The 22,205-nt window shown below is 37.4% G+C and overlaps 1 protein-coding gene across 9 annotated transcripts in view; it reads left to right on the top strand.

The window, feature by feature from the left end:
- The window catches only part of MLIP (muscular LMNA interacting protein), an 868,816-nt gene that overhangs the window by 584,841 nt on the left and 261,770 nt on the right, over window positions 1-22,205 (top strand). For all 9 annotated transcript variants that reach the window (XR_008402011.1, XR_008402012.1, XM_053710391.1 and 6 more), the window contains 3 exons: window positions 20,108-20,176; window positions 21,052-21,135; window positions 21,224-21,277. Coding sequence is in view for 7 of the 9 variants with exons in the window: in XM_053710391.1 (XP_053566366.1) it covers window positions 20,108-20,176; window positions 21,052-21,135; window positions 21,224-21,277 (207 nt within the window). In the remaining 2 variants the exon portion in view is untranslated. The remainder of the gene's footprint in view (window positions 1-20,107; window positions 20,177-21,051; window positions 21,136-21,223; window positions 21,278-22,205) is intronic.

The following is a 22,205-nucleotide window of genomic DNA, read 5'->3' on the forward strand; positions in this document are numbered from 1 at the left end:
GGGAAGAGAATAGACATAATAACCAAGATTTTTCTAAAAATCAAAAGAGAGAAAGATATGGAAATTTTCAGGGAAATTTTCAGGGTAATTTTCAGGGAAATTATAACAACAATAGAAGTAATACGAGAGGCTATACCTATCAAGATAGAGGTTATAATCAAGGAAGGAGGTTTAACCAAGGTTACAATCAGGGTTATAATCAATATATGAGGTTCAACCGTGAGTATAACCCGAATAGAGCATTTAATCAAGGTAGAGGATATTATCAATATGACAGAAGAGATTATGTTGGTTGGAACAGACATCAGAATTTTAACAATTATAGAGACGAAGCAAGACACAGAAGGGATTAAGGGAAGGAAGTATACCCAGATAGGGACCATCGGTCAGATAGAACGGACGGAAAAGAGGGAACATATACAGACAGGAATTATCCATTGAATAGGAGGGAAGACAATAAGGTGGAACAGAAACAGGTGACAATCCCAACGCATAATAGATTTGGACCCCTTGTGAATACAAATGAGGAACAAATACAATTAACAAAAGATGAGCTGGCTTTTTTAGGCTAAAGCCCCCCAAGAGAGGGACCATCACTAAGAAATATGAAAAATCAAAGATTAGACACACCAAGAATAGGAAAAAGACAAAAAGAGGAGTCAGAGGAGGAAGGGGAAAGAATGGAGGCAAAACGACAGAAATAGAAACAACTAGTAAAGGGATATTCAATTTAAGTAGAAAGGAATTGAGTAAGGATGAGGAAAGGATATTAAAGTTAGGTCTTTCATTTGCACCCTCAAAGCCATTGAATAAATTCGAGACTCATATAAATGTGAGGAAATACGTTAGGAATCTAACCCTTAAAAGGTTCTTTTTGAAAAATCCCCTTGACAGATACAAGACTAGTGACAATAGTGCTAAGATCTATAACACAAGAGACTGTGAAAAAGGCGTAAATTATTTAAGGCTGATTGCTTAACACTTTTTGCCATAGCACTGTTACCTTATTTTTGTGTACACAGACCAATTATATATATGTTTTATTATTGTTTTAATTGAGGATATTAACCATTTGTGATACTGTGTGTTTGGAAGGTATATTGACTGAATAGTATGGGCCACACGTATGAATGTGTTTGATGAGTTTTTATGTTATCAAATTAAGAGGATTGCTGAATAAACTTGTTATAATTTTTTAGAAATTGGTTTTAGAAATGTATTTCTCTCTTGAAACTTCTAGTTTGCCACACAGTGAATAGCCAGACTTATACTTTATTGAGATACGCCTATCGATAGAGGCAGAACAAAATAGGCTTAGATAAAAGTTTATTAACCCACTGCTAGATTAATTTCTAGTGCCACCTGCACCCTAACGTAATTTTTTTTTTTTTTTACAATCCTATATAATAAAAGGCCAGGTAAGTTTGTCAGATGCAGTCATGTGCTGTAGAGACAAACATACCTGGCCTTAATCAGTGTCGGCTTGGAGCGAGGTCAGTGACAGCTTAGGGAGCGCGAGGTACACAGCCTACAAGCTGAACAGCTGTGAGGTCTGGCGCGAGCTAGGGAGCGCGAGGTACACAGCATACAAGCCGTGATGGGGGCGTGACCGACGGGCATGGTAAGGGGGCGTGGCTTCACGGGAGCGCGGGAGGGGCGTGGCCTCGCGGGAGAGACCAAAACAGAGGAGGGAAAGAAAGAAAGAGAGCAGAAGAGGGGGAGAGAGAACGCAAAAGAGTGAGAGCGCAAAAAAGGGGGAGAGAGAGAGTACAAAAGAGGGGGAGAGAGCTCAAAAGAGAGGGGGGAGAGAGCCCAAAAGAGGGGGAGAGAGAGCTCAAAAGAGAGGGGGAGAGAGAGCTCAAAAGAGAGGGGGAGAGAGAGCGCAAAAGAGAGGGGGGAGAGATAGTTTTAAAGAGAGGGGGTAGAGAGAGCGCAAAAGAGAGGGGGGAGAGAGAGAGCTCAAAAGAGAGGGGAGAGAGAGCTCAAAAGAGAGGGGGAGAGAGAGCTCAAAAGAGAGGGGGGAGAGAGAGTTTAAAAGAGAGGGGGAGAGAGAGCGCAAAAGAGGAGGAGAGAGCGCAATAGAGGGAGAGAGAGCGCAATAGAGGGATAGAGAGCGCAAAAGAGAGGGGAAGAGAGCACAAAATAGAGGGGGAGAGAGCGCAAAAGAGAGGGGGGAGAGAGCGCAAAAGAGTGGGAGAGTGCACAAAAGAGGGGGAGAGAGAGCACAAAAGAGTGGGAGAGAGAGTGCACAAAAGAGGGGGTGAGAGAGCTCAAAAGAGAGGGGGAGAGAGAGCGCAAAAGAGGGGGGGAGAGAGAGTTTAAAAGAGAGGGAAGAGAGAGAGAGCGCAAAAGACAGGGGGGAGAGAGAGAGCGCAAAAGACAGGGGGGAGAGAGAGAGTGCAAAAGAGGGTGGAGAGAGAGCACAAAAGGGAAGGGGAGAGAGAGCGCAAAAGAGGGAGAGAGAGAGAGCACAAAAGAGGGAGAGAGTGCAAAAGAGGGAGGGAGAGAGAGAGCGCAAAAGAGAGGGGGAGAGAGCACAAAAGAGAGGGGGAGAGAGCGCAAAAGAGAGGGGGAGAGAGCGCAAAAGAGGGGGGGAGAGAGAGAGCGCAAAAGAGGGGGGAGAGAGCGCAAAAGAGGGGGGAGAGAGAGAGCACAAAAGAGGGGGGAGAGAGAGCAAAAGAGGGCGAGAGAGAGAGCAAAAGAGGGGGGGGGGAGAGCAGATGAGGGGGGGAAGAGGGGAGAGAGAGAGCAAAAAAGGGGAGAGAGAGCGCAAAATAAGGGGGAGAGAGAGAACTCAAAAGAGAGGGGGAGAGAGAGGGAGCAAGGGTTGGAACCGCGGTACCTAAAAAATTGGCCCGATAAAAGATTATTAAAAAGAAAAAAAAGAAAAAACAGACAAGTTCAAACAAATTATTCAACACAAATATGTTTGCTTATGGCTAAAAGTTATTAAATATATTTGTTCCAAAATATTATCCCTTTTTATTGTATTTTATTTTAGACAGTATTTCTTTCACCTGATTGTGAAATTACAGTTGACAAATTTACCACATGGGAATACACTGCTCATTGCAGGGAAGGTTTTTTTACCATATCCTTTTTTTATATAGAGGTCTTCATGATTTAGTGGCCCAAGAGCTTTCTACAATTGCCTACAGCACATATGCTTTTAAAATGAAAACCACTACACTGTCAAATATGGTAAAGTAGGTCTTTAAAGGAATAGATTTAACTTCACACTGTGTTATGACTTGTTCGGCGTAATACGGATTTTTACTGAGAGCTATATACTTTTTTTTTTTTAAGTTATTTGAAACAGTCCAAAATATTGATTGCTGCCTCAAGGACATTTTGAAGTGCAGATATTTTTAAGTCACAGTTATAAGCAGTACATTATTTTTTAACAATCAAGGCTTTTCAGTGATTTGACCATAGGCGCTTTTGCTGGCATTATGCAGTTTCATTAAGATTATAAAAAGTGAGGCACAATAATGTTTCATGCTAAGTATAATCATCTGGCATACATGTGGCTGAAAAGATGGTTGCATTATGATTTCAAGTAAAAAGATTGGATGAAAAACTGATTCAAAATAGTCCAAGGTATCATGTTGAGGATCCTGAACGGGACCACTCATTTACACAGTGTTAAACTTTGAAATATCTCCATTTATTTGCTATGCAGTGTGAGTTTGTTATTTCCACAGCTGGAAAAAAACATGAATAGCTGCTAAAATCCTGTAGCTCATCATGGAGTTGTGCTGGGGGCTTTGGGGGCACCAGTTGGAAATTTCACTTTCTAACAAATTCATACTGATATTCTGCTCCCATGTTTAGTCCAAAAAATAAATAGCACATTTGGCCAGAAATCATAAATTTACTTTGATTATGGAGGATTAACAATGTTGCATACTGTTTTGTGGCAAAGCAGCAATGGTCTACTTATGAGGGATAAAACAATAAACAGCAATTTGGGATCTGATGAGATGTGCTAATGTCTGTGTTTTGCCATTCAAATGACAGAACAAATATTCCATTCGACATTCATTCTGTCACATGAATGTTTCCATACAGTATAAATGTTAACATTTGACTATTGAATGTAACCTTTTAATATTTAAATGAACATTTAAACGTGTTGCTTATATTGAAGTCAATTAGAATCAGAAGTGAGAGGTTTATATTCAAATATTGGAAAGTTCCATTTAAGAAAGGGAAAGTTAACATTTGCTTTAAAAAAAAACAAAAAACTAATGTTAAATGTTCAACAAACGTTTGACATTCACAAACAGGGTACAAATGTGACCAGCATTTGTTATTTTAGAGGAATGGTGTCATACCTAAACATTTACTTATTGCTACTGGGAGGTTTTGCTATTCTCAAATTCAGTGCCACATAATCTGAATCTGTATTAAACTATCAAAATATACAATCATAGAAGAACAAATGTCAACAGCAGGCATTTAGATTAACTATTTAATTGTTTGTGTGCATGCATAAACTTTTTCTTTTTTTTTTTTTTTTTTAATTTGTACACCCTTAATAAAAATCTATATCAGGGTAGAAAAGGCATTAGAACAATAAACTTTCATTTGCGTTACCTAATGCAGTTTTACTTTGCGTTACGTAACCTAATGCAGTTATTCTCTATCACTAATATGTCACAACACCTGTCTCAGAGGCCTGATTTTCAAAGCATTGACAGACCAACAAGAAACTGTCTTTCTGGCCTTGTTGACCTCAAAGTCCGTTGGTCTGTCGATAGATTCTAAAAAAGGACCGCAAAGTGCATGTGAGTGGCAATGTGTTTCCCATAGGAATAGTAGGGATAATAGGGATTATGGCTTCTGCAAAACTCTGCTGACATTGCCACTTGTGGGCACTTTCAATGGGGGTGGGGGGCCATATTGGAAGTGTTCCTACACAGCACAGACAATGCATTCACTGAAGCCAAACACTTCAAATAATGCCTGTGTGAACTTACTGTAACTTAAAGGGACAGTCAACCTAAATTTTCACATAGGTAATTCCTATACAGTTGCTAATGATTTTTTGTTTGCACTGTAGCCTAATGTATTAGCCTTAATTGTTTCTAAGAATTACCACTTACTTATTTCTTCCTTACAGTTTAAAATGCCCGCCAGCCCCCTCCCATATTTCGTCATCATGATCCTCTGGTTTTGTTCAGTGTCCTGCTGTAACTCTGCAAGTCTCGTATTTCCACGCTCCCGATTTATTGCATGCGCATTGCGCCGCAAACAGTAACACTGCATGGGGACTGTGAACTTAGTCTCCGGCAGTCATTGTATTCTGTGAAGCTGTGTGCGGTTCAGTTTCTTCTCTTCTAGCTGTAAGTAATGCTGGTAGTGCAAAGGTTTACCTTTCTGTGTTCCCCCTCAAAGAAATCCGTGCTGGTGGTTTATTTTATTTGTTCAGACTGACCAATCTAATTTGTCTGTAACGTTCAGTGTAGACTGACAGTTTAGGCTGGGGTACACAACAGATTGCAAGCTATGTCTGGGTGAACTGAATATACTTATGTAACGTTACGTAAGTATATTCAGTTCACCCAGACATAGCTTGCAATCTGTTGTTTACCCCAGGCTAAACTGTCAGTCTACACTGAACGTTACAGACAAATTAGATTGGTCAGTCTGAACAAATAAAATAAACCACCAGCACAGATTTCTTTGAGGGGGAACACAGAAAGGTAAACCTTTGCACTACCAGCATTACTTACAGCTAGAAGAGAAGAAACTGAACCGCACACAGCTTCACAGAATACAATGACTGGCGGAGACTAAGTTCACAGTCCCCATGCAGTGTTACTGTTTGCGGCGCAATGCGCATGCGCTAAATCGGGAGCGTGGAAATACGAGACTTGCAGAGTTACAGCAGGACACTGAACAAAACCAGAGGATCATGATGCCGAAATATGGGAGGGGGCTGGCGGGCATTTTAAACTGCAAGGAAGAAATAAGTAAGTGGTAATTCTTAGAAACGATTAAGGCTAATATATTAGGCTACAGTGCAAACCAAAAATGTTAGCAACTGTATAGGAATTACCTATGTGAAAATTTAGGTTGACTGTCCCTTTAACCTATGCTATCTTATCCTTACACTGTAAAGTCTCGCTTTTTAAAACATGGCTGACACCCTATACCTAACCTGCAGGGCCGCACTTGGAATATATTGCACTACTGGCGATATATATCCCTGGTAAAATGCAGGCTACTCACCTGGCCCAGCTAATTCCCACTGAACTCTTACATCTACATCATGTCTTCCCTATACATGACTAAAAAAGACAAAAAACAAAAAACCTTCCTATTATAGCTATAGGAGATATGTCGATACATGTACTGTATATACAATGTTTAAATGATTTGCATTTTCCTGTAGAATCTATATTACTTTAAGTATAGTATAGATTTAAACTTTTTTTTTTAACATGGAAAAAAACGTGTAATACCTATACAATTCTTAGATTAAAATGCATTATACAGGAAAATGCATATCATTTAAACATTATGGACCAGATTATGAGTGGAGCGCAAATGTTTATGTGTGAGTGATAAGGGGTTTATCACGAGTCTTTGAGCTCTTCGAGTTTATCGCTAGTATTACGAGTTGAAAGCAAACTCAATTGCGCTAGAATGATTACCTTGACTTCAGAGTTCTGGTTAACTGTTTCGCAAAACAAAAAAGTGTCACAAAACAAAAATATGAGATCTCAGGTGTCAGAAAAAAAGGCAGGCAAATAGCTTTAAAATAGAGATACATACATATACACCTCTAAAATATATATATATATACAGTTTATATATATATATATATATATATATATATATATATATATATATATATATATATACACAGTATATATATATATATATATATATATATATATATATATATAGTATATATATAATATATATATATATATATATATATATATATATATATATATATATATATATATATATATATATATATATATATATATATATATATATATATATATATATATATATACAGTTTTATGCAAAAGTTTAGGCACCAGAATTTTAATTTATAAATAATTGGGTGTTTGGATCAGCAATTTCCATTTTTAATCTATCAAATAACTGAAGGGCACAATAATATTTCAGTAGTGAAATTAGGTTTATTGGATTAACAGAAAATGTGCAATATGCATCAAAACAAAATTAGACAGGTGCATAAATTTGGGCACCCATGTCATTTTGTTGATTTGAATACCTGTAACTACCTAGCACTGATTAATTGGAACACACAATTGGTTTGGTGAGCCCATTAAGCCTTGAACAGATTTGGATTTATAGAGGGAAAAAAACCCACCCAGACCTTACAAATTTTCTATAACAGTAATGTACCTTGATTAGCTAGCATTAGGTCATAGATGAGTGATACTGAGGTGTTGCCGATACTAAATTTATTGATGCATGTTTTAATCTCAGCTCACTCAGCTGCACTGTCCACAGCAGGAGAACAACTCAAAATAAAATGACAAAGCTGAAAATAAGCAAACATATTATTCCTAGGTAAATTGAATTGTTGAAAAATGATATCAGGAGGAAATACGTGCTGTCTATCCATTATTAACTGCGATACAAATTCCAACCCATTCTCTTCCCATTTTATAAAAACTTTATTCTGTATTCCGGGCAAAAACTCTGGGTTACCTCTTATGGGTAGAAATTTTGAGAAGTGGGGATCCACTTCCAACAACCTACAACATTTTTTGCCAGGCTATTACTACATTTTTAATAGAAATTAATGATAGGCTCTTGAGAGAAAGATATTTAACTGAACAGTGTAAAATAGCTTTTAATGAGAAAGGAGCAATACAGTGGCTCTCTAATTCAATAGTAGCGAAGTTGATAGAGTCAGCTATCCAATCAAATGCAATTTTAACTAATGTAGCCATATTATACAATCTCATATTGGGTAATGCCAAACCTGCTTGACACTTTTTTTGGGTCAACCTGCCTAAAGAGATACAAGTTTTTTAATTCCCCAGATAAATTTAGATTGACAAGAATCATTTTTCCGCATATCAATATTTGTGAAAAACAATGGAAGATTTTGAAGTGGATATAATATTTGGGGAAAGTCAATTGTTTTTATTAGGTTCACTTGTGCAGAAATGGATAATGGCAAAAAAGCCCATAATTAAAAATTTTTTTATTCTTTTGTAATAAGGACAAAAAGTTTAGGTTGCACCATTTGTGTGGGTTCCTATGAAGGAATATGCCTAAATACTTGAAGAAATCTACAACTTTAAAAGGATGATTTTGACAACTTACCCAAGATTTAATAACCCACATAAGTTCGCTTTTCCCAAAGTTAATTTTATACCCAGAAAAAGAGCTGAAATCAGCAAAAATTTGCAAAATTAAGGGAATAGATTGCCAGGTTTTACCCAGAAACGACAAGAGATCATCTGCATAGAGAAGAATTTTTAGTTTTTGAGACCCCGTAGGAACTTCAGAAAGGTTAACCCTTAGCCATGCATCCAAGGGTTCTAACGCAATGTTGAAGAGCAGTGGTGACAAGGGACATGCTTGCCTTGTTCCCCTACCAAGCGTTATTTTACGGGAGAGCATTCCATTGATCAGTAGATATGAGATCGGGTTTTTGTAAATTTAATGGATAAAATGTACAAATTGCTCCTGAAACCCAAATTTTTCCAGGGCCCTAAATAGATAGTGCCACTTGATAGAATCAAAAGCTTTTTCCGCATCTACTGTAAGAAGTGCTATGTCTGAGAATGTTCCCATGTTCTTAATTTTCTCCCTATTCCACAGGTAATCTAACAGCATGACCACTTTTTACGAATATTTTTAGAGGAATTCCTACCATGCATAAACCTGGTTTGATCAGGATGTATAATCTTATCTAACCCCTTAGCCAGTCTGGTTGCAATAATCAAGGTCATGATTTTTTAGTCTGCATTGAGGACAGAGATTGGTCTGTACGATGCTGGGTCCTCCACCTCCTTATCTTTCTTTAAGATTAAAGTTACATTAGCTGCCGTGAAATAATTAGACATAATATTATTGTGGAAATAGTACTCATTATAAAGCCTTCCCAAGGTATGATTAATTTCCTGGGATAAAATTTTATAAAATTCTGCTGGCAGGAAATCAGGGCCTGCTGCCTTATTTGATTTGTAGGTGTCGGCGATGTCGGGGGCGGCAGATTAGGGGTTAATAAGTGTAAGATTAGGGATGTTTAGACTCGGGTTTCATGTTAGGGTGTTAGGTGTAGACATAACTTATATTTCCCCATAGGAATCAATGGGGCTGCGTTAGGAGCTGAACGCTGCTTTTTTGCAGGTGTTAGGTTTTTTTTTCAGCCAGCTCTGCCCCATTAATTCCTATGGGGAAATGGTGCACGAGCACGTTTAGCCAGCTTACCGATTTGGAGCTAAATTCTGCTCTACGCTCACCTTTTTGCGGCTAACGCCGGGTTTAAAAAGACCCTTAATACTAGCGTTACTGTAGGTGAGCGGTGAGGGAAAAGTGTGCATTAGTCATGCACACCATTACCGACAAAAACTCGTAATCTAGCCGATAGTTATGCAATATTCATAATTTCATATTGGGATTGCGCATATTAGAATCAGATATGATCAGATGTGCACACGAGTGTTAAGTTTTCTTCCCCACTTTTTTCCCTATGGGGGAAGAGCTTATCATTTACACAATAGTCTAATTGCTGGTTGCACGCAAACTTTTTACTTTCAACTCATATTACCAGCGCAACCCGACAAGCACAAAAAGTTTACTTCTGGCACAATTAGCTCTCTAACATAAGCACTAAATAACGCTCCACTTGTAATCTGGCCCTTTATATATGGATGTTCCTACTGTCCAACATTACTCAGGGTAGCAAACTATATTTTAAAAAAACAAACACTCATGACATTGTTGTACTGAAAGTTATACTATATGGAATTTCACAAATTACCACCTATTTATATATTCTCAAAGTTTTTCTCAAAGTTCTCACATTTTATTAGTTCAGATAAACATGGTTTGATGGCACAATAAAATTAGGTTGGCAGTTACTTAAAGGGACAGTAAATATAGCTATTAATGCTACATAATTCTGCACTTGCAAAAACTTTACTTACCTTACCTTCTCTCTGTCCTCTTTCTCCTTTGCTTTTTTCAAAAGTGCATCTTGGGTGCAGTTTCTAATCAAAGTGCGCTTGATTGAGCCATTGGGGCTGATTTATTAAGAAGCGGATGCTGCTTATTCTGCGTGAGTCTTCCAGCTTGCCGGAAACAGTATTTAAGAAGCAGCGGTCTTAACTCATCCACCACCTCTGAGGTAGCGTACTGCAATCATCCCGATCAGATACGATCTGGATGATTTACACCCCCTGCTAGTGGCCAATTGGCCGTGAATGTGCAGGGTGCGGCATTGCACAAGCATTTCACCAGAAATGCTTGTGCAATGTTAAATGCCGACAGCGTATCCTGTCTGCAGTTAGCTTTAGCGATGTTGAGCTGACATGATTCACTACAGCGAATCATGTTCACCCGCCGCTTGATAATTCGGCCCCATTGAACTAAATGTAGCAAACATTTCCTCATTGGGTAAAGCAGAATCACTTATTAATAAAAGATTCACCAAACTGCAATACAATGTGCTGTATACCAGCTTGACAGTGGCTAGCCTTGTGATCTATGAACTAGGCTCCTCCAAATAAGGCAAATAGTGAGTATAGTGTTGCTCTTGAAAAATAATTGCAGCAAAAAGGATGTTAATTTCTTTAAAAAAAAAATCTTATATGTTACTCTATAACTCCACCAAAGGAATATCTTGAAATTACAAGGTGTCCCTTTAAGTAAACCTGCAGGTTATTGACAATATAAGGGCAATCATTTGCATTTTATATGTAAAATGACCTCTTATTCAAATAAGGGGTCCTTGACCCTGTAAAAAGCTAGTGATCACCAATAAACAGCAATAACTTGCAAAAACACTTAGGGGTCTATTTATCAATACTTCAACTAAGAATACGCTTATATTTTGCGTCAAATTAGACGCAAAGTTGATCCACCATATTTAATAAAGTTTCAACATCGTCAACTGTTGCAGTGTTCGTTGTAATATACACTCCCTTGAGATCAATCCGACGTATATCGATGCTCGCAGTCTTGGATCCTAATATTGATGATCTGCCTTCATATTTTCCGAAATTGTAGCGTAATCTGATGATCCGCATTCACATTTGACTCTATTTGAACCTTTACAAAATGTATCAAATATTTTACGTTTAGGCTCGCGTCTTCTCTGATGCAGTGTATCTGTCATTCAAACCACCACCTTTGAGGTTGCAAAGGCCATAGGAATCAATGGTTTTGAAAATATTTGCTATAATCTTTTTTTTTCATTGCAGACAGTTAATTAACATATAGCTAGATTAAAAGTTGTTATTTGCGGCTTGTAACGCTGAAAATATGGCATTTTCAGCGTTAAAACAGCACCGCAGCCATTACAAGTCTTGTCGGTATAGGTGTACCGCACACCTTTTAGCCTGTAACGCAACGTCAGTCCCGCACACATAAAAATTATGTTTTTTCATGGGATTCCAATAGCGCCGGTATTACGAGTTTTGAGGTACGGCTAAAAAGTGAGCGTTACAGCCTAAAATGACAAGATCTGTACCGGCAGATTAGGGGTTAATAGGTAGTTTATGGGTGTTAGTGTACTTTGTAGCAGTTTAATTATGAGTGTTACGCTACAAAGCTGTAACATAAAACTCATAATTAAACTGCTACAAAGTACACTAACACCCATAAACTACCTATTAATCCCTAATCTGCCGCAACTAAAAAAAATGTATTAACTCCAATTCCACCACTCCCCGACATTGTTGCCACTATAATAAATGTATTAACTCCTAACCCACCGCCTTCCCGCATCGCAAACACTATTTAAATATTATTAACCCCTAATCTGCCATCCGCCCACACCGCCACTATAATACATCTATTAATTCCAAAACCGCAAGCCCCCCACAACAAAATATACTAAAATAAACTATTAACCCCTAAACCGAAATCCCCCACATCAAAATGCCTTTCAGGGCAATGGGTAGCTTAGGTTATTTTAGATAGTTTTTTTTTATTTGGGGGGGTTGGTTGGGTGGTGGGTTTTCTGTTGGAGGGGGTGTCTGTATTTTTTTTTACAGGTAAAAGAGCTGACATCTTTGGGGCAATGCCCCACAAAAGGCTCTTTTAAGGGATATTGGTTGTTTATTGTAAGCTAGGGTTTTTTTATTGGGGGGGGGGGGGTATTTTGATAGGGCTTTTAGATTAGGTGTAATTATTTTTTATTTTTGAAAATGTGTTATTTTGTTTAATGTATTTTTTAGGGGATGTTTTTTGTAGAAAAGAGCTGTTTAACTTAGGGCAATGCCCTACAAAAAGCCATGTTAAGGCCCCCCAAAAGGCCCTTTTAATGGCCCCTGGTAGCTTGGGGGTGGGGGATTGTATAGTGTTAGGGGGTGTTTGTATTCTTTTTTGTAGCAAAAGAGCTGTTTAACTCAGGGCAATGCCCTACAAAAGGTCCTTTTAAGGCTCCCCAAAAGGCCCTTTTAAGGGCCCCTGGTTGTTTGCGGGGTGGGAGTTTGTATAGTGTTAGGGGGTATTTGTATTCTTTTTTGTAGCAAAAGAGCTGTTTAACTCAGGGCCATGCTCTACAAAAGGCCATTTTAAAGGCCCCCCAAAAGGCCCGTGCAATCCATTTTGCCTCATCCGGAAACCCTGCAGAGTACACACGGCGCAACTGCTCATGCGCCGGCTGCACAATGGAGTGCTATCTGGGCCAATGGAAACAAGCAAAATTAAAAACATACATAATCATATACTCATATGTCAGAATATAAACTGACTGTAGGTATTAGGAGTCAAAACAATTAGATCTTGGTAGTTTATTCTAGCGTATGGTTTTTTATTTTGGGGTGTGTTTTTTTTGTAAGGGTATTAGAATAGGATTAATCTTTATTTTTTTTGGATATTTATTTTTTTGTAATGATAGTTTTTTTTATTTTTTGTAATGGTAGGTTTTTTATTTTTTGTAATGTTAGGTTTTAGTGTAAGGCAGGTTAGGTTTTATTTCACAGGTAAGTTTGTATGTATTTTAACTAGGTAGTTATTAAATAGTTAATAACTATTTACTTACTAGTCTACCTGGTTAAAATAAATGCAAACTTACCTGTGAAATAAAAATAAAACCTATTAGTTATATTATAGATATCTTAGGTTCTATTTCACAGGAAAGTATGTATTTAGTTTTAATTAGGTATTATTTAGCTAATAATTGTAAATGCAATTTAGATCTAATTTAATTATGTTAAAGTTAGGGGGGGTTAGGTTTAGGGGTTAATATAGTTTTTTTTAGCTTGTTGCAATGTGGGAGGGCTGGCGGTTTAGGGGTTAATAGGTTTATTTACAGTGGGGGAAAAAAGTATTTAGTCAGCCACCAATTGTGCAAGTTCTCCCACTTAAGAAGATGAGAGAGGCCTGTAATTTTCATCATAGGTATAACTCAACTATGAGAGACAAAATGTGGAACAAATCCAGACAATCACATTGTCTGATTTGGAAAGAATTTATTTGCATATTATGGTGGAAAATAAGTATTTGGTCACCTACAAACAAGCAAGATTTCTGGCTCTCACAGACCTGTATCTTCTTCTTTAAGAGGCTCCTCGGTCCTCCACTCATTACCTGTATTAATGGCACCTGTTCGAACTTGTTATCAGTATAAAATACACTTGTCCACAACCTCAAACAGTCACACTCCAAACTCCACTATGGTGAAGACCAAAGAGCTGTCGAAGGACACCAGAAACAAAATTGTAGATCTGCACCAGGCTGGGAAGACTGAATCTGCAATAGGCAAGCAGCTTGGTTTGAAGAAATCAACTGTGGGAGCAATAATTAGAAAATGGAAGACATACAAGACCACTGATAATCTCCCTTGATCTGATGCTCCACGCAAGATCTCACCCCGTGGGGTCAAAATGATCACAAGAACGGTGAGCAAACATCCCAGAACCACACGGGGGGACCTAGTGAATGACCTGCAGAGAGCTGGGACTAACGTAACAAAGGCTACCATCATTAACATACTACACTGCCAGGGACTCAGATCCTACAGTGCCAGACGTGTCCCCCTGCTTAAGCCAGTACATGTCCAGGCCCGTCTGAAGTATGCTAGAGAGCATTTGGGTGATCCAGAAGTGGATTGGGAGAATGTCATATGGTCAGATGAAACCAAAGTAGAACTGTTTGGTAGAAACACAACTCATCGTGTTTGGAGGAGAGAGAATGCTAAGTTGCAACCAAAGAACACCATACCTACCGTGAAGCATGGGGGTGGCAACATCATGCTTTGGGGCTGTTTCTCTGCAAAGGAAACAGGACGACTGATCCGTGTACATGAAAGAATGAATGGGGCCATTTATCGTGAGATTTTGAGTGCAAACCTCCTTCCATCAGCAAGGGCATTGAAGATGAATCGTGGCTGGGTCTTTCAGCATGACAATGATCCCAAACACACCGCCTGGGAAACGAAGGAGTGGCTTCGTAAGAAGCATTTCAAGGTCCTGGAGTGGCCTAGCCAGTCTTCAACTCTCAACCCCATAGAAAACCTTTGGAGGGAGTTGAAAGTCTGTGTTGCCCAGCAACAGCCCCAAAACATCACTGCTTTAGAGGAGATCTGCATGCAGGAATGGGTCAACATACCAGCAACAGTGTGTGACAACCTTGTGAAGACTTACAGAAAACCTTTGATCTCTGTCATTGCCAACAAAGGATATATAACAAAGTATTGAGATGAACTTTTGATATTGACCAAATACTTATTTCCACCATAATATGTAAATAAATTCTTTCCAAATCAGACAATGTGATTGTCTGGATTTGTTCCACATTTTGTCTCTCATAGTTGAGGTATACCTATGATGAACATCACAGGCCTCTCTCATCTTCTTAAGTGGGAGAACTTGCACAATTGGTGGCTGACTAAATACATTTTTGCCCCACGGTAGGTAATAATGGTAAATTTAATTTAGCTATATTTTTATTATGTTAAAGTTAGGGGGGTTAGGGTTAGGTTTAGGGTTGCATTAGGGTTAGGGTTACATTAAGTTTAGGGGTTAATATAGTTTAATTTAGCTTGTTGCGATGTGGGGGGGGGGGCTGGTGGTTTAGGGGTTAATAAATGTAGTATAGTGGCGGCGATATCGGGAGCGGCATAGACATTAATGGGGCTGCGTTACAGTACTTTTGTTTCCGCGATCGCCGGTGTTAGTTTGTAATGGCAGCACTAAAGGAAATTAAATAACTTAACTTTTATTGTGTTCGTTAATTTCTCTATAGCGCTCAAAACTCGTAATCTAGGTGATACTGAATAATTTAAATTAGTGCAACTTTTTGGTCTGCAAAGGATGATATGAATGAACTATCAGAATCATGAAGTATAATTAAAAATATTAATGTCCCTTTTATCGTTTGTGATAAAATATTACCTTTAGTGATAAAATACATGTTGACATGGTTAACTTTTGTTCTCATAGTACAGTTATGTCTGTGTAGGGCATGCATACCCAGATATCTATCTATTTCTCTCTCTCTCTCTCTCTCTCTCTCTCTCTCTCTATATATATATATATATATATATATATATAAATATACTGTATTTATATATGTATATATATATATATATATATATATATATATATATATACAATTTTGCTCTCTCTCTATATCTATATATCTATATATATCTATATATCGATATATATATATATATATATATATATATATATATATATATATATATATATATATATAAAAAGCAAAAAAGAAGCACTCACTGGATTTTCATCAAAAAGTGACCAGAAATTTAATGTAGTTTGTGACGTTTTGGGACAACAACAGTCCCTTCCTCTGACAAATAAACACTGAACAAAAGCTGCCTTAAATAGGCTCCCAAATACACTCCCCTCAGGTTCAGCCAATCAGGCTGAATAATTACACACACCCATTAAGTGACCAATGAAAAAACAGTCACATGCACAATTTGGATTATGTTTTTTCATTGGTCACTTAATGGGTGTGTGTAATTATTCAGCCTGATTGGCTGAACCTGAGGGGAGTGTATTTGGGAGCCTATTTAAGGCAGCTTTTGTTCAGTGTTTATTTGTCAGAGGAAGGGACTGTTGTTGTCCCGAAACGTCACAAACTACATTAAATTTCTGGTCACTTTTTGATGAAAATCCAGTGAGTGCTTCTTTTTTGCTTTTCTATCATACACCGTATAGCACCCTGGTAGTTGTTGAACGTTGGTGAGAGTGCGCATACACCAATTTTTCGCCTATATATATATATATATATATATATATATATATATATATATATATATATATATATATATATATATATATATATATATATATATATATATATATATATATATATATATATATATATATATATATATATATATATATATATATATATATATATATATATATATATATATAAATCCAAAAAATGGAAGGCACTCTCCGGTTTTTTAAACCATATTTTACTATGCATGTAACGTTTTTGGGCATACGCCCATCCTCAGACATAAATTTACAAGATACATTACCACCTTTTAAGTGCTCCCCCACGATACATCCCGTGCAATCCATTTTGCCTCATCCGGAAGCCCTGCAGAGTACACACGGCGCAACTGCTCATGCGCTGGCTGCACAATGGAGTGCTATCTGGGCCAATGGAAACAAGCAAAATTAAAAACATACATAATCATATACTCATATGTCAGAATATAAACTGACTGTAGGTATTAGGAGTCAAAACAATTAGATCTTGAGGATATACACCTATATTGTCATGCTATATCTAAAACTCATAAATACCATATGTAGTGGAAATTTACACGGGCAGAATATTGTTACCAAAAAACTTTATGTCAGTATATGCTCTATGTAAAGCTATATATTTCCCCTGACTGTTCTCCTACACTGGACACTGTCTGCCTGTTACCTAAGCCCCCTCTTGATTTTTAAGACACCTCCTCCTCTCCCTGCACTGTCTTCTTAGCTATTCTGAGTTTTAAGATATAATCTGTAAATTCCATTGAATTGGTCAGTATTGCTTTAGACTTGATAAAGGAAGGAACTCTTCCGAAAGCTTGTCAACTTATAAATGTATAGTTAGTCCAATAAAAAAAGTATAATTGCTCAATGCAATACTCTTGTTATTTTGATATATATATATATATATACAGGGAGTGCAGAATTATTAGGCAAGTTGTATTTTTGAGGATTAATTTTATTATTGAACAACAACCATGTTCTCAATGAACCCAAAAAACTCATTAATATCAAAGCTGAATAGTTTTGGTAGTAGTTTTTAGTTTGTTTTTAGTTATAGCTATTTTAGGGGGATATCTGTGTGTGCAGGTGACTATTACTGTGCATAAATATTAGGCAACTTAACAAAAAACAAATATATACCCATTTAAATTATTTATTTTTACCAGTGAAACTAATATAACATCTCAACATTCACAAATATACATTTCTGACATTCAAAAACAAAACAAAAACAAATCAGTGACCAATATAGCCACCTTTCTTTGCAAGGACACTCAAAAGCCTGCCATCCATGGATTCTGTCAGTGTTTTGATCTGTTCACCATCAACATTGCGTGCAGCAGCAACCACAGCCTCCCAGACACTGTTCAGAGAGGTGTACTGTTTTCCCTCCTTGTAAATCTCACATTTGATGATGGACCACAGGTTCTCAATGGGGTTCAGATCAGGTGAACAAGGAGGCCATGTCATTAGATTTTCTTCTTTTATACCCTTTCTTGCCAGCCACGCTGTGGAGTACTTGGACGCGTGTGATGGAGCATTGTCCTGCATGAAAATCATGTTTTTCTTGAAGGATGCAGACTTCTTCCTGTACCACTGCTTGAAGAAGGTGTCTTCCAGAAACTGGCAGTAGGACTGGGAGTTGAGCTTGACTCCATTCTCAACCCGAAAAGGCCTCACAAGCTCATCTTTGATGATACCAACCCAAACCAGTACTCCACCTCCACCTTGCTGGCATCTGAGTCGGACTGGAGCTCTCTGCCCTTTACCAATCCAGCCACGGGCCCATCCATCTGGCCCATCAAGACTCACTCTCATTTCATCAGTCCATAAAACCTTAGAAAAATCAGTCTTGAGATATTTCTTGGCCCAGTCTTGACGTTTCAGCTTGTGTGTCTTGTTCAGTGGTGGTCGTCTTTCAGCCTTTCTTACCTTGGCCATGTCTCTGAGTATTGCACACCTTGTGCTTTTGGGCACTCCAGTGATGTTGCAGCTCTGAAATATGGCCAAACTGGTGGCAAGTGGCATCTTGGCAGCTGCACGCTTGACTTTTCTCAGTTCATGGGCAGTTATTTTGCGCCTTGGTTTTTCCACACGCTTCTTGCGACCCTGTTGACTATTTTGAATGAAACGCTTTATTGTTCGATGATCACGCTTCAGAAGCTTTGCAATTTTAAGAGTGCTGCATCCCTCTGCAAGATATCTCACTATTTTTTACTTTTCTGAGCCTGTCAAGTCCTTCTTTTGACCTATTTTGCCAAAGGAAAGGAAGTTGCCTAATAATTATGCACACCTGATATAGGGTGTTGATGTCATTAGACCACACCCCTTCTCATTACAGAGATGCACATCACCTAATATGCTTAATTGGTATTAGGCTTTCGAGCCTATACAGCTTGGAGTAAGACAAGATGCATAAAGAGGATGATGTGGTCAAAATACTCATTTGCCTAATAATTCTGCACTCCCTGTATATATATATATATATATATATATATATATATATATATATATATATATATATATATATATATATATATATATATATATATATATATATACTGTATATTTATATATATATACTGTATATTTATATATATATATATATATATATATATATATATATATATATATATATATATATATATCTGTATCTATCTATATCTATCTATATCAAATATATCTATATCAAATATATCTATATCAAATATATCTATATTAAATATATCTATATTAAATACATCTATATCGAATATATCTTTTTCAAATATATCTATATCAAGAAGTATATTATCAGAGATATGTGCAAATGGTATGAATATAGTTGCAATAAGAAGACTAAAATGTCTTCATATTGTATTCATTTAAGGGTAAAAATAAGATAAATAAGGATATTCGCGACATTGAATACTCTTATTTAACAAAAGTATGATGCTCAGTCCGATGCTCATCGCGTACTTGACGCGTCTGTTTTTGAAAGACTTTTTCTTAAATAGGAGCATTGTATGTAGATTCGCGGCAATGATGTCTGGCGAGTTTATTGACGCTGGCGAATGCACTGAGATTGACGTTTTGATAAATAGACCTCTTGAAGAACTTAAAAGTCCAGTTTACCTTGAAGGGGAGAAGTCTTAGAGGAGCTTCATAACTTCTTTTTCTGGCGAGCCTGAAGGCTCCCTGGAATCACGAGGCATCAGGCTCCATACGGAGCTTGATAAATATGACCCCATGGGTGTAGCTGAAATTTCCCCTCCAGGTCTGAACATCTTTCCTCTGCTGTTATTGCTGTTTGTTTTTCCTCTCACAAACTAATAGGTGGTCATATTGTAATAGATTTTAAGATATTATACACTGAAAGTAATGTGATTTGTATTGGCTGCAGGGTTTCATTTTGAAAGTGTACTCCCTGCTAACTTTGTTCTCCTCAGCAAATGTTTCCTTTCCAGTGAGCTCCATTACTTTCTATAAGAGACATCTCGTCATTCACAAATACAGCTTATTTTTCATAGAATTCCCTTAGGGCAACCACTGTGAGTGTCTTCATGGTTTTCCATGTCTGACCTGGCAGAGTTTTAATAATAAGGGCCTAATTGCTATTGCATTGTCTTTTTTTAAATACCTTTGTTGCAATTTTACTGTATTTAATGATCCTTTAATAGACAGCTTTGTTTCTTCAGGCAATTGATGAACCAGGAATAAACAGAACAAAAGCTAAACAAGAAGAAACAATGGAAACACACTCTGAGGTACTGTAAAATGCTAATAAAGAGTTGAATAAGACTGAAAGGCATATAAGGCAATGGCCTAGAGTGTGTGCCTTATTACTTTGTTGCTTTAGTTGGGGTGGGTGGACCTTAGACTTATCATATAAAGTCCAAAACAATCCTTGTCCTCTTTCTTTCCTTTTGTATCTTGGGTATGTTTCCCCTTGTTCCTTCCCTATTCTAGATTTTCATATCTTCAGGTGCTGTTGGGAGGCAGTGCTGAGTTAACAGACTTCCTTAGTAGCTTCTGGCAGGAGCATGGTCAAATGTTCTAGCTTTTGTAAGACCACAGCAGTAATTTTGTTTCTCCTTGGCTGCATGTGGTAATGTTATTACAGCCTTGGACCTTACTGGGTTTGGAGGGATTTATGTACATCCTAGAAGGCAGTATCAGGGCCCTTGTTGTAAGAACGGTGCCCAGAAGGAGCCATTGCTTAGCTAATGGGAGGAGCAAGATACTTCAGGTGGGAGCCTGAAGAGCCTTTCTTCAGTGGTCTCCTTATTTGAGGCTCCTAAAGATGTCTGGTCTTGTTGGTGCTTCACAAAAAGAACTTAATATGAACCCTGACCTGCTTTGCTTGCTTTTTTTTAATATAGCAACCCAGTTACCGATTCCATTTAAAAGCCTTTCCGGTGGATAAAAAGTTTAGTATTGTTTAAATGCATGATTACTGGCTTTTGTTAATTTTAATAAATGCAACCGTTGCGGCCTTCCTCCAACACAAGTGTCGTGTTGTTATATGTTTTGTTTACATATATGCATTTGTCTGTAATTGGTGGGTTTATCACTTGAGAATATTTGTTAGTTCTTCCATAATAATTCTTTAGCACAATTTCTATTTACTTTTACTTTCTAGATGTATTCACCTGCACTTCTAAGGCAACAAACAGAAGAAGTATGTGCCGTTATTGATGAAGTTCTGCATGAACCTTTGCCAAAGGTAACTGTTTTTGTAGTGTTTAAATTGATTTAGTGAGCAATATGTATAAAAACCTAATTTAATTTAAATTATTCACTCTTTTTTTCAGCACAAAGATTCAGCATATTCTTCAAAAATGAAGAAAGAGTTAAAAACAAGAAAAGTAAGTTATTTTTGCACAATCAATCACTTCTATTCATATTCCTAGCTTTAAAAAGGGCCCTTTTTACACATCTTTTAGAGTATCCTCGTGCATAAAACCTTCTGGCCATCTCAAAAACCTGTTTGTTGTAAGTGTATTCATCAGTGCAAATTCTACGCACTCTTAAGAATTGCCCATATGGAATGCCTCTTTTGAGGTTTTCAGGATGATGACTAGATCCCAACAAAAGGCTATTAGATGCAGTAGGTTTACAATATACCTCAGTCACAATAGTGTTTTCTTTTATACCAACAAGGAGATCCAGAAGCTGCATGGCTTGATGCTGGCTTTTCATTGCTTGATGCATTATGCTTTTTTTCATTCATCTGGAACATTGTTTGAGCATTGACTGCTTTGCTGAGCTACACTTATGCATTAACGCTTTCTTGCCCTGCTTTGCTTTATTTTACAAGCAACCTTTGGACATGTATTCTATTAGTGGGGCACCACTTCAGTGAGTTACCTGGTCATATCTTTTGTACACTAATATTTAGGGGGACCCCAGACTTGTATGTGTCTGTGTGTTTTTAATGTTTATATATGTTCATATTAATAAATGTAATTGAATATTTTTTGAACTTTTTGTAAGTATCTGTTTTCTTTTTCAAACATAATTTAGCTTTATATGTGCTGTTATTCCCTAGACTTTTAGATTGCACTTATTTGTGTGACCTACTCTCTCTTTATGTTTATATAAAAACTTTATTTCTAGGTTACACTATGAGGCTATTGAATAATATGAAGTGAGCATTACTGCCCCTGTTTTTTGTGTGTGAAGTATCCCCAGGGCACAGTAGTTGCAAGTTTATTAGGCCAGTTAGTGCAGTCAGAGGGGAATTGGATAAAGGGAGACCCTCCCCAGCACTGATTAAATATGCTCAAGCTTAAA

This window comes from Bombina bombina, chromosome 4, assembly GCF_027579735.1.
Source record: "Bombina bombina isolate aBomBom1 chromosome 4, aBomBom1.pri, whole genome shotgun sequence".
NCBI classification, from domain to species: Eukaryota; Metazoa; Chordata; class Amphibia; order Anura; family Bombinatoridae; genus Bombina; species Bombina bombina.